This window comes from Pinus tabuliformis, chromosome 8 (assembly GCF_031772625.1).
Source record: "Pinus tabuliformis cultivar Carrire ecotype Pingquan chromosome 8, CPIR1, whole genome shotgun sequence".
NCBI lineage: Eukaryota > Viridiplantae > Streptophyta > Pinopsida > Pinales > Pinaceae > Pinus > Pinus tabuliformis.
Genome location: NC_142294.1, coordinates 707772901 through 707785252, shown reverse-complemented (window position 1 = coordinate 707785252; position 12352 = coordinate 707772901). Strand labels below are relative to the sequence as shown.

Below are 12352 nucleotides of genomic sequence, written 5' to 3'. Positions count from 1 at the left end.
TAAAATGGCTCAACAGTTCTCTATTTCTAGTGCTTCCATGGGTGCTTAATGTATATTTCGTTTTTCTGATTGCTGGATTGTTTGCATGCTTTGTATATCACTTACATTCCTATTTAGGACCATTACAGGTCCAAATCCTTCTATCCTTGGTTTGTTAGATGACTGCTTCCAATAAGATGTAACTAATTATGTAGATTCTAATCCTTCCAATGATGTATGCTTCTTTCCATCATGCCATAATTTGCAAAATCCAGGCTTCTAAAAAAATAGCTGCACAAGCTATTCTAATTTCCATCTTCTAATAAAAGGGAAAAAATATTGTAAATAAACCTGGTGGAGTGGAGATCTTCAATAGTAGAGATCTTTAGGATCTTCATTCTTCGACTTCTTTTCTGGTTCTTCATTTTCTTCGATGATGTGAGCTTCACTCCTTTCCTGCTTCTTATTATTTTTCTTATTTTGAGGATTCTTAGGACAATCTCTTTTGAAATGTCCATAGCCATTGCATCCAAAGCGTTGTACTTTGGACATATCTTGTCTTCCACATGGTTGATTGTTGTTACTTCTGTTATGCCTTTAGTGAGGTTCAGACCTTCCAAACCTTCTAATCTTTTTCTCCAATCTGGCAATAAAAGCTTGAGACCTTGCATTGGGTTCGTTGTCATCTTTGGCCTTCAATCTTGTTTCTTCTATAACACATAAGGACCACAACTCATCAAAGCTTGGAGTGTCCTTCCTAGAATATATATTTGACACAAAACTGCTCCATTCTGAAGGTAAAGCATTGAGTATACAAGTAGTCAATTTAGAATCTGAAACAACTTCTCCAGGTCCTTGTAGTTGACCCTTCGTTTGTGAAACCTTCATAAGATATGAGACCAAGTCTTCATCTTTTGATAACTTTGTCTTGTATAGTCAATTCCTTAAAGATATTTTCTAACCTAAGGTACTGACCGAATATAGTTTTACCAAATTGTCATAGATTGCTTTTGATGAATCCAAATTTGCAATAAATGGAATAAGATAACCTTTGATGGATTCAATGAGAATCATTTGAGCCCTAACTTCTCCTTTAGTGGACGTGGCCCATTCCTAAGTCTTATCCTTATCTGGTTCTGTAACTTTGTTAAGAATGCGATCCTTGAATTCATTTTCTATAAGCAAGGAATCTATTCTCTTCTTCCACGCTTGATAGTTTGATGACCCATCAAGCTTGTTACCTTCCTTGCAAAATGAATTTATTGGATTTGAAGATTGAGACATAGAAAATAATATAGTACTCACTTCTTAAAAGAATGTCCTTTTTGATGATGATGTCTTCCAATATCTTGATGCTCCTAGACCTTCCAAGTGACCTCAAAAAAAATGTTGTAGATGACTTCTAGGATGGCTGATACAATAGTAACTTCAAGTAGATTTTCGGCCCTTACAACAAATTTAGAAATTCACACGTGTGAGAGAATTAACGTGTATTTCTTCCTCCTTTGACCTTCGTTGTCTCTCCTTTCACTTTTGCTCTTCTCCTTGACCTTTTCGTTGGTTTTCTCTCTCTTCTTGGCATAGAAATCGAACTTGCTTGATGTGCTACAATTGAGGTCAAACTATCTTCTATTTATACACATCCAGGAGATTGAATGGGTCACTTCTAGGGCTGACTTATCCAGGCAGGGTCGACTTGGTCTTGTGGGGACAAAATTGACAATTTTGACTCAATTAAAATTCTTTCTCCATTTTCTTTTCAATGTCCAAATGGGACATGGCCCTAATACAATAATTTGACATATGACAAATATTCTTTTGACTCAGAAAAACCTAGAAGCATGAAGAACATGCTCGACCTAATTAACAAATTGACTTGAGCATGAAACTCATGCTTGAAAAATAAATTTATTTTCTCTTTCTTTTTTCTTTTACATAATATATAATGATATAAGTACAATGGAAATTATAAAGACCAAACCTAGTTACATTTTCAACACATAACAACCCTCCTGACTCCATCTTGAACGACACAACACCTAACGCTTTGACAACTTTCTAATTCGTCGCCAACCTCCATGTGCAACTTCGAGCCCCATTGAGTTAGACTCAAAAACTTCACGCAAACCTGTCATATGCTTCGATGCTATGTTATCCACGTACCATGTAGTCTCGTCGATGGCACCCTCAGAGAAATGAGAGACCAGAGCAAAGTCCTCCTCGAAACTTCTTGAGAAGTCATCCAGCTCACTTGAAGATGCAACAACCCTAGATGTCTCCTTCCCCTTCCTCTTTTCATTTTCTCCCTTTTTCCATGGACACTTCCTCGCATAATTACCATATTTTCCACATGTATAACACTTCATCTTGCTTAAGTCCTTCTTCGCCTTGCCCTTCATCTTACCTACAAGAGCCACATTATCTTCAATAGACTTCTTCTTCATACAAAGATCCCCGTCCTGCAATTCTTCTTGGATGAAGTCATCCCATAACCTGTTCCAATCTGGCAACTTATCTTGAGCAATAATATCTTTGAGCAATAATACATTACAACATTAATACAATAAACATAGGGCTCTATTTCCAGGAATCATGGTCGTTACAATTAGCCCTGATAAAAGGAAACTAGGGCTTGAAGTCAACAATGTATGACAACCAATCTACCCTTCAACAAGACACACTTGACTTACTTGCTGAAGGTGATCTCACACTAGCCCTTTCGGTCCACGTACCTTGAGCACTTGGCAGGTGCTTTGCCACCTATACTTGTAGAGATCGCTGCTATTCCAATGCCTCTACCACTGTTGCTCACAAGTTCTTCTGGTGCTCTAGAAGTTCTTGTACCTTACGCTGACCAATCTACCTTCTATCAATCCTCTTGTTGCTCCAAGAAGATTGAACATAGGCTGCCCTTTAACAGTGCTCTCCTGCTCCAAAGGATTCTTCTCTTAGGGTCTTCAAAATCTGCCCTCTATCAGTCCTTGCTACTTCAAGATGCTTAAACTTAGGGCTTACATAAATTGCCCTCACAACAACCCCTTAATTGTTATGAGTGACTACTCTTAGGGAATACACAAATCAGCCCACACACAGTCCCTTAAGACACTTCAAGGTGACTGAACTACGGAAATCAACACACTGTCCTAATCCTCCACGTAGGACAAACTTCACACACCATCAACCCAACAATTCTTCTCCTTAAAGACTCAGCCACATGCCTTCCTTGCAACATCTACTCAACCTACAATGAACTCGGTTCTATGTAAAGTAAACTTAGCCCTACCAGAGTTTGCATTGTCGTTCACGTCTGTGCACCACCACAAAGAACTCAACCCTCACATCTCCATCATCACAACAATTTCTAAACTTGGCATACAATCACCCTAATCTCCTTCGCTCCACTCCAATTGAGCTATACCCTTACTCAATAGGCGTAAACCCTCTCGGCCTCATGCACAACCCTTTAAGGGAGTCTCGACCCTTTTGAATATAAGTAGATAACTCGACCTTGACCACAGATCAGATACCCAGAGAATTTCGAACCCTAATCACAAAGATTTACCTCAGCTTGGATGCATAAAAACTCGACCTTAAATTCAGAACTGATCCAGGTGGATGTTGGTGGCCACCCACCCATCCCATTTGGACCCCCACAACTATCTCTTTCAGTCTTTTCAGTTTCCTAAATTGTAGCACAGTTTACTATTTTTAGCAGTTTTTCGGGTCTTGAACTTCTGGAGCCGTTTTGAGGCCCTAAATGACTTTTTTTTGGGAAATCTAGGGGCAACATGGGTCCATGGACCGATGTTGCCCTTCCCAAAGTGGTAGTTCTTGGATAGATCTTTCTAACGAGCTATCGTATGCCGTCAAACGGAGATTGTATGCCAAAGTTATGACCCCAATAAATTGATGTACCAATTTACCCAAACAGGGCCCATAGTTTGGCGTTTCATCTTCTAGGGTTAGGTTTTGGAATGTAAGGGGTTTTACATTGTTTCTCAACAATAAATAGGCCTTCGAGCCTCATTATAACATAGTTCAGAGGCATGTAGCCGCCACATCTCTTCTCAGAGATAAGCTACCATCGCCCTAGCTGGTTTATTTCCATTCTTGTTTGTAAGCATATTTCAGTATTTTACATTAATGAAATGAAGTATTATTTCTGCTGCATCTCTGTGTTTATGGTTATCTCTATAATTTGTTGCGTTCCTGTTTAAGTCCGGATCAGTGGTATCAGAGCGGTCTGCTTTTTCTCTGTTTTTCTTTGCATGTCCCCAACGAGGTCGGGATATAAGGAGTTAGCGCTTGAACTAGTCGAACCTTTGCAAGACCAGCCTCGCAAATCCCTACGGCCTCCCATGGCGGATGAGAAGAAAGACAAGGGGGCAAGAGATCCTATCAAAGTATTGCTCGAAGAAGCCCTCGAGCAACAACGGAACGCGATGATGGACAGATTTGCCCAGATCCTTCAGCGGCTACCTAGAAGCGACGCATCGGCTTCTAGCAGCTACTCTGGAAACGCCACGCCCTTTAAGGTACAAGTTAATTTCGAAATCCCCATATTCGAGGGTTAGATAGACGTAGATGCCATAGATAAATGGTTAAATCTGCTAGAGGGTTATTTTTCAGTTCATGAATTTTCGAGTTGGGAAAAGATTGTTTTTTCTCTTCTCAAAGTAGCCCCCCATGTCAAGGACTAGTGGGAAACATACCGCGAGCAGAAGTACAGGCTCACTATTTTCAGCCGCACCCACTTGGAATGACTTCTGGGATGCCATCAAGGAGCAGTACTACCCTGTCAAAAGCTACGAGGACAAATACATCAAATGGACCACACTGCGGCAGGGATGAGACCAAGATGTGCTGGAGTTCACAAACATTTTTCATACCCTTCGCACAGTTGGGTATCAAAGATTCTGAGCTGCATCTGGTACTCAAATATCGCGGCTGCCTGCACAGATACATCCAGGAAGAGATGGAGTTCTTGAACATCTCCTCACTCGGCACAGCATACCGATACGCTGCCAAAATCGAGCAAAAGTTCAAACAGAAGAAGCGAGACTTTGGATCTGCAAATCCGAGGCCCAAAGGACAAAGCCAAGGCAGGGTGACCCAAGACAACCCCTCGAAGCCACAAGAAAAGAACAACACCACGAAGCCGAAGAAGGACACAGGAAAGTGGTGTGAATTCCACAAGAGTCCCACTCATAACACAAGTGAGTGTCGGACCAAGCAATTGTTGGTGGCCGAGTTGAAGGCTTCCGAATCAGATGCATGTTCTGACCCTGAGCCAGAACCTGACAAGGGAAATGGCAAAGGCAAGCAGATCATTGATGCGGATCCCAGTGCCACTGTTGCCACTGCCAAGATCTAGAAGAATGAACCCGCAGATCTAGAAGAGGGGGAGCGTCTTTTCCACTCATAGATGTTGGGTGAAGGGTTCACCGCTACAATTCATTGTCGACAGTGGCAGCCAAAAGAACCTCATTTCAGCAGAGGTCGTGAAGCGGTTGGGCCTACCAACTACACCACACCCACAGCCGTATAGTATTGGGTGGCTTCATGAAGGACGAGATCTGAAAGTTCGCCAGCAGTGCTGCCTTCCCTACAGCATCAAACCCTTCACAAACGAGGTATTTTGTGATGTTACACCTCTGGATGTTTGTGATGTATTATTAGGCCAGCCATACTTGTGGAGGCGACATGCTGTGTATGAGTCCAGGCCTCGTGCTGTCATTATTTCTTTGAATAATTCATTATACAGGATACCAGAGGTAGCCCCACCTACTGCCACCTCTTTGATCACTGTTAAGAAAGGCAGCAAGCTCATCTCCCAGACGAGGAAATTCATCTGGCTGGTTCGCTCCCAAAGTAAGGGGAAGATCGTTGCTACATCCATGACCCCTGCCAAGGGTTCCTCCATGCAGCAGCAGCAGCAAAGGGATATGGTCATGACAGAACACAGGAACAACTTCTCCTCACCCACAGGGGTACCAAACAAGTTTCAGGTGGGCAACAAAGTTTGGTTGCATCTGCAGAGAGAACGCCTTACCTGAACCCATCAGAAACTCAGACCACTCCGACATGGTCCTTACACCAGTACCCATCAGAAACTCAGACCACTCCGACATGGTCCTTACACCAGTACCAAGGCTACGGGCAACAATGCTTTGAAGCACAACATTCCTCCATTCCTTCGCTTGCACCGAGTGTTCAATGTGGACCGTCGTCGACCATACTTCCCACCATTTCTGGACACATTAGAGATTGTAGAACAGCTCACCAGAGATCCAACTCAGCAAAAGTTTCCTCATCTCAGGGAGGAACTCAATGCAATGGGGACCATTGCTTCCTAAGGGGGGAGGAATGATCCAGGTGGATGTTGGTGGCCACCCACCTATCCCATTTGGACCCCCACAACTATCTCTTTCAGTCTTTTTGAGTTTCCTAAATTGTAGCACAGTTTACTATTTTTAGCAATTTTTCGGGTCTTGAACTTCTGGAGCCGTTTTGAGGCCCTAAATGACGTTTTTTGGGAAATATGGGGGCAACATGCGTCCATGGACTGATGTTGCCCTTCCCAAAGTGGTAGTTCTCGGATAGATCTTTCTAATGAGCTATCGTACGTGTCAAACGGAGATCATATGCCAAAGTTACGACCCCGGGAAATTGATGTACCAATTTACCCAAACGGGGCCCATAGTTTGGCATTTCATCTTCTAGGGTTAGGTTTTGGAATGTAAGGGGTTTTACATTGTTTCTCAACAATAAATAGGCCTTCGAACCTCATTGTAACACAATTTAGAGGCATGTAGCCGCCACATCTCTTCTCAGAGATAAGCTACCATCGCTCTAGCTGGTTTATTTCCATTCTTGTTTGTAAGCATATTTTAGCATTTTACATTAATGAAATGAAGTATTATTTCCGCTGCATCTCTGTGTTTATGGTTATCTCTATAATTTGTTGTGTTCCTGTTTAAGTCCAGATCAAGAACCATGCACAGTCTCTCAACCAACCTCCCTCCTCTTGGCCTGTACCTGAACATGAGAAATGAAGACCCTAAACTCGTCCTTCTTGTCCTTTGTAGATTAGCTCCTCAGGTCAACAACTACTTTGGCTTGTCTTTGCTTGAGAAGACATGCTCTTGTGATATGTCAAATGATCTTAACCTCATCTCTATTTATAGTGTTAATTGTGGAGTCCATTAGCCACCAAGGGTAACCACTTATGCTCAAGTTGACCTAAGCAAAACTTGCTCAAACATCATTTGCTATAGAGATAAAATTATTTCATTTGACTTTTGCCCAGATCATTGAAGCCCTAGGTGCCCCTTTAGCCCTTCAAGGGTGCCCCTCATGCATCCAATGACTAAATAATTATTTTTCTCTTGGGTATTTGCCCACAACTTTGAGTACAAATCTCACCACTTGGGTACACTACCCACAAAACTCCATTTTTGTGGGTCAAATCCACACAAACCCAATACCCTAGGGGTTGTGGGAGTACCTCCCAAGCTACACATTTCAACAAGGGAAGGTGGCATCTCCAAGGTTAACCCTTCAATCAAAAGGTATTGGTGTAAGTGGTGATGGAGGGGAAAGACTTCATGGCCAAGTACCATGGTTAGGGGACCAACTCATTACATAAATTTTGAGGTAAACAATGGGCCTCGAAACAAAATTTTACAACAACAGTGAACTTTATAAGAACCAATAGGATTCAATGTGATGATGTCAATCATGAGATTCACCATTTTTGGGGTAAAAAGATAAAAAAATAAAAAAACTATTTTTTCAACTTATCTCCCTATGATTTTATTCAAATTTAGAGCGAGAGCACTCGTTGAAGCAGATTTTAATTTTTCATCTAAGGAGTACCCATGTTGCATACTTTCGATGGACCCTACTACACAAAAAATGTGAAATACATGATAAAATGTGACTGCAATTATTTTTTTCATGTATTTCACATTTTTTGTGTAGTAGGGTCCATCGAAAGTATGCAACATGGCTACTCCTTGGATGACAAATTAAATTCTGCATCCAACGAGTGCTCCCGCTCGAATTTGAGTGAAATCGTAAGGAGAAACGCTGAAAATACGAGTTGAAAATGTAGTTTTTTCTTCTTTTTTCCCCTCCAAAACTTGATAAGGTAATCTAATATTATTTTATTATTTCCTCTATTTTTTTATAATGTTTTTTAGGAGGCCCAATTTAGACCTCAAAATTTCTTTAATGAATGGGAATCCACATCTTAATTGTATTAAGGTAATGGAGGGAGAAATCGTGGCATGGGTTACCCTGCTTAGCTTGATTTTTCCACCCCTTTGGTGTACCTTTTACTTCTTTTTGATACTGCTTTGTATTTTGATGCATAGCTCAAGGATCAAAGCTTGCTCTTTATGATATAAGATTTAATTTGCCCCTTAAGATGATGTAGTGTATCGCTCATCGGGGTTGGGACATGCAAGGGTTCCTTTTAGTGAGATGGAGCATTAGATGCTCAGGAATTGGGTGATGGCTAATGAGGAGGGTAGAGCTCATGCTTGGCTTTTGCCCATGCGCTAACTTATGCCCTGACTGTATCGATTTTCTTTTTCTTTCATTGTGGTCATATTATGCTTTTCCATTCATTTAGCTGCATCAACCTACAAAACAGATTTCCAGCTCTACTCAAGGATGTGGATAAGAGAGTGCCAAATGCCAATGAACCAATGACAAGTTGGACCCGAAGAATGGACATGGTATCAAGGGCTTATAATGTGACATGGAAAGTATTACACTATTTGAATCCATTTCTTCCAAGTAGTGCCTCTCCTATAACGCTAAGTCTTTAATGGAGGTCCCACTAGACTAGGGCTAAAATTAACCCCCCTGGTAAGGTGAGAGAACAGATTTACAATCAGGATCGGTCAATCATCCAGATCACCCCTTCATCCATAGTAAATGCCCAAAACATTAAGTAAAGGCACCTGATTGCAAAATGATAGAAGTACATGTTGAGTGGTTGCCCACCTTCGTCCAAGAAGAATGCTGGGTGGTTAGAGGCGTAGTGACTGGGGCAGATGGTGGAGGAGCTGGCATATCATCCTCATTAAACTAATGTGTAGTGCTGCTGGCTGGCTGGCTGTCCAAATTAGGAAAAAAGTTTTCTCCTAGGGAGTTACCCATTTGGTGGATAACACAGTACAGGAAAAATTGCCAAACATAAGCAAAAGCAATGCACAAAGTTACATTTAAAGAAGAAAATTACAAACCTGAGTTAGTCTCATAATGAAAATCAGTTAAGGGCAATTTAAGGTTAGAGATTAACATGATCATAAAACATTAATGAAAATTCAACTTTTGGCGTGAATATTGGCTTGCTTCGTTGCAGTCAATGTCTTAGCTTTAGGTACTGATGTACTGGATTAATGTGTCCAATAAAATTATGGAATGTATGGGTTTCTTGGAATTTCCAGCGTATTTTGAAACCACAGTATGAATGATTTGGTCACTTTCATTGTTGTCTAATACAGCAACAGCTGTCTATGTCTTGGTATTGTTCATTCAAGAGTTAAAGCACCTTTGCAATTTTGTGTTGAATGGACTTCATAACAAAATGTCACTGTCATTAAATGGCTGATTATCTCGGGACTGTCAAAGGAAGCTAACCAAAACCATTGAAACCAACCAATAATAATTATTCCATAAAACATGAAGAAAGTGCTTGCTGTACTACCTTGCAAAAGGATGGAAATTGTGAGTAGGAATGATGACCATCATATCTGTAAACTTTCAATATGATTTTGTGTGCCGTTTACATACTAGCTACTCAACTAAGTTGTTAGAAGATTGGACCACTTTTTAATGCCATACCTGATGTCAATTGAAGCTGTCGGTATCAGTGTTCGAACATCTCGATAACATCCCGATTTTATCTCAAAATCACGATTTTTTGGCCTAGCGGATGTTTAACGATTTTTAAAGATATTTTTATGGTATTTCAATTTTGCCAATGTTTGCTGATTTTCACCAATATTTTCCCGATTTTTACGATTTTTTGGTTTTCTGGACCCTTGCCGATTTTATCCCAATGCCGATGTTCGCAACATTGGTCAGTATGGTTGGGGAAAGGCAATTCAAGGATCTCTGTGTGCCATTTATGGTACTTGACCTAAAGCCTTTCTGAATTGATCCAGAAGTCATTTTAAAGATTGCAAAGAAGATAGTAAAACATTTGTTCTCAAGCTTGGTGTGATTATACTATAATATGTCAACTAGTGGCAAATATTGCCTAATGTCAGAATCATCATGATATTCTTAACTAGGGGATTTTTCAGACGTTGAATATATTGCTGAAAAACCACAAATCAATGGAAAAATTGACCAGATCCATGATAGGTTGCCTATAAAATCTGATTGTTTTACTTTGTCAACTCATTTTGACAATAAGAAGCAAGCGATTGAGAACAAAGGAGAAATTCACTGCCTTGCATTGACCTAAGGGGGGAATCAAATGTTCTCATCACCGTTGGCAGATTTATTGTGCAGTGGGGATTGATTCCAATCTGCTGTGGGGAATCAGTGGAAATTGACTTCATATTGACCCTCTTAGTGGCCCCCAGAAGTCAAAAAGGCCCAGAATATCTTGAATCAATGGCAGTTAAATAGGGAAGATAAAATCATAATTTCTTTTCATTATAGCATGCAGACTTAGATCAAGGAAGTGTGAAGAAGTTAATTCAAAAATGTTGTTAACTAACAGACAATTCCTTTACAGGGTTTTTCCTCATAGTACTTTGTAGTTAGTCAATTTTTGTACTTTTCTATTCGCTTTTTTGGGTCAGCTCGGTTTGATATAGCAGGAACTTTTCGTATAAAGTATCATCATTGAAAAATCTGCATGCAATAATATGAAATTAAGGATGTCCTTCCAATTGATCGTGCTTGTTATTCTTCTCTCAGTCTGCAGTGATCCAGCTCCCTACCCAGACATTGTTGCTATCAACCTCAGACAAGCCAGGCCGAATGATTGGCATGCTTTTCCCAGGGGTAAGTTGGAGCTTTAAGATACGTGGTGTGAATCTGACTCTACCTTCTAGAATCAAATTGAATCTTTCTGATTTTTCGTTTAGGATGCTGTTGTTTTCAAGCCACAACTGCCAAGCCAGCCACATCTACAACAACAACAACAGCAACAGCAGCAGCAGCAGCAGCAGCAACAGCCACAAGGAATGGCTTCGGCGATGGGACAAGCATTTGCCCAAGGCCAACTCTCCAATCAAACCAGACCACAGCTTATGTCACAAGGCCAATTCCAAGGTCAAGGTCCTGCAAGCATGCCAGGTGCTGGCTACCTGTCTTGAGGATAGGTTATACCCTGATTATTTTCACATTTATTACAGAGATGTGAAAATGCGGTCAATTCAAGGGCTTTATTCTGTTGAAGTGGGTCACCCATTTGGTGCCCTGGACTTACAGTTTGCATTGAGAAACTTCCGAGTCATATTGACCTTGGAAATTGGTAGTTTGCGATGTTCTTTTGCATTACAAAAGTTTTCATGTGTTTCACAGTCGTGTGTCGTGACTGTGAGCTTGTAAATATTTTTGCATGATGATATGGAGCATAGATCACTAATGTCTTGATTTGAGAAGAATGATAAGAAGGAAAGAAAGGTTAGCTTAGGAATGCCAAACTACCAAGTTCAGCAGCAAATCTGTTATGCTGATGGGCGTTGCTTTGAAATACTATGTGAATACAAGCCACTACATTATTACAGGGGACTGAATTATAATAAAAATACAAATTATGAGTTTCTCAAGATTTGCAAATATTTTGTAAATACGGTTAGAAAGTTCCTTCTATCTCTCTCTCTGATATATGCCATGAAGTGTCCCAAGGCCGCAGTTGTATGTACTATGGAATGCAGACCTAAGCATTTGCTTATGTACTGCATTCTTTCTTAAGATATTACCATTTTTTTCACATCCCAAGATCATTCTTATCTGCTAGCATTATTTTCGAATTGCATTTCGCCAGAACTTCAAACGTTTTAAAGGATGGTATGGTTGCTTTCGTACTGAAATTCCTCTGCGATATGGAAGGCTGACATGGAATCAGTATTCCGTTGGCCGTAAAATATTTTTTCCTTTTCTGAATGATGAATGGAAAAGGGAATTATTATGTGGAGGGAGGAACTCTATGGTTCTTCATTCATAAATCTCAATCGACATATTAATTTTATTTTTAAATTTGAATATGTAATGCATAATTTTGATAAAAAACAATGTAGTTTGGTATAAAATTAATATTTTTAAATTTGAATATGTCATGCATAATTTTGATAAAAAACAATGTAGTTTGGTATAAAATATTCAAAAGATGTTTCAA

At 40.2% G+C, this 12352-nt stretch overlaps 1 protein-coding gene across 2 annotated transcripts in view; it reads left to right on the top strand.

Moving 5' to 3' along the window:
- The window catches only part of LOC149237573 (mediator of RNA polymerase II transcription subunit 25-like), a 387887-nt gene extending 375938 nt beyond the window's left edge, over positions 1 to 11949 (top strand). Inside the window, exons 13-14 of one of the 2 annotated variants that reach the window (XR_016246301.1) lie at positions 10927 to 11013; positions 11097 to 11219. Coding sequence is in view for 1 of the 2 variants with exons in the window: in XM_089372701.1 (XP_089228827.1) it covers positions 10927 to 11013; positions 11097 to 11327 (318 nt within the window). In the remaining variant the exon portion in view is untranslated. Of the gene's footprint in view, positions 1 to 10926; positions 11014 to 11096 lie in introns of both variants that reach the window. The other variant, XM_089372701.1, reaches the window with a different exon arrangement.
- The last annotated feature ends 403 nt before the right edge of the window (positions 11950 to 12352 follow it).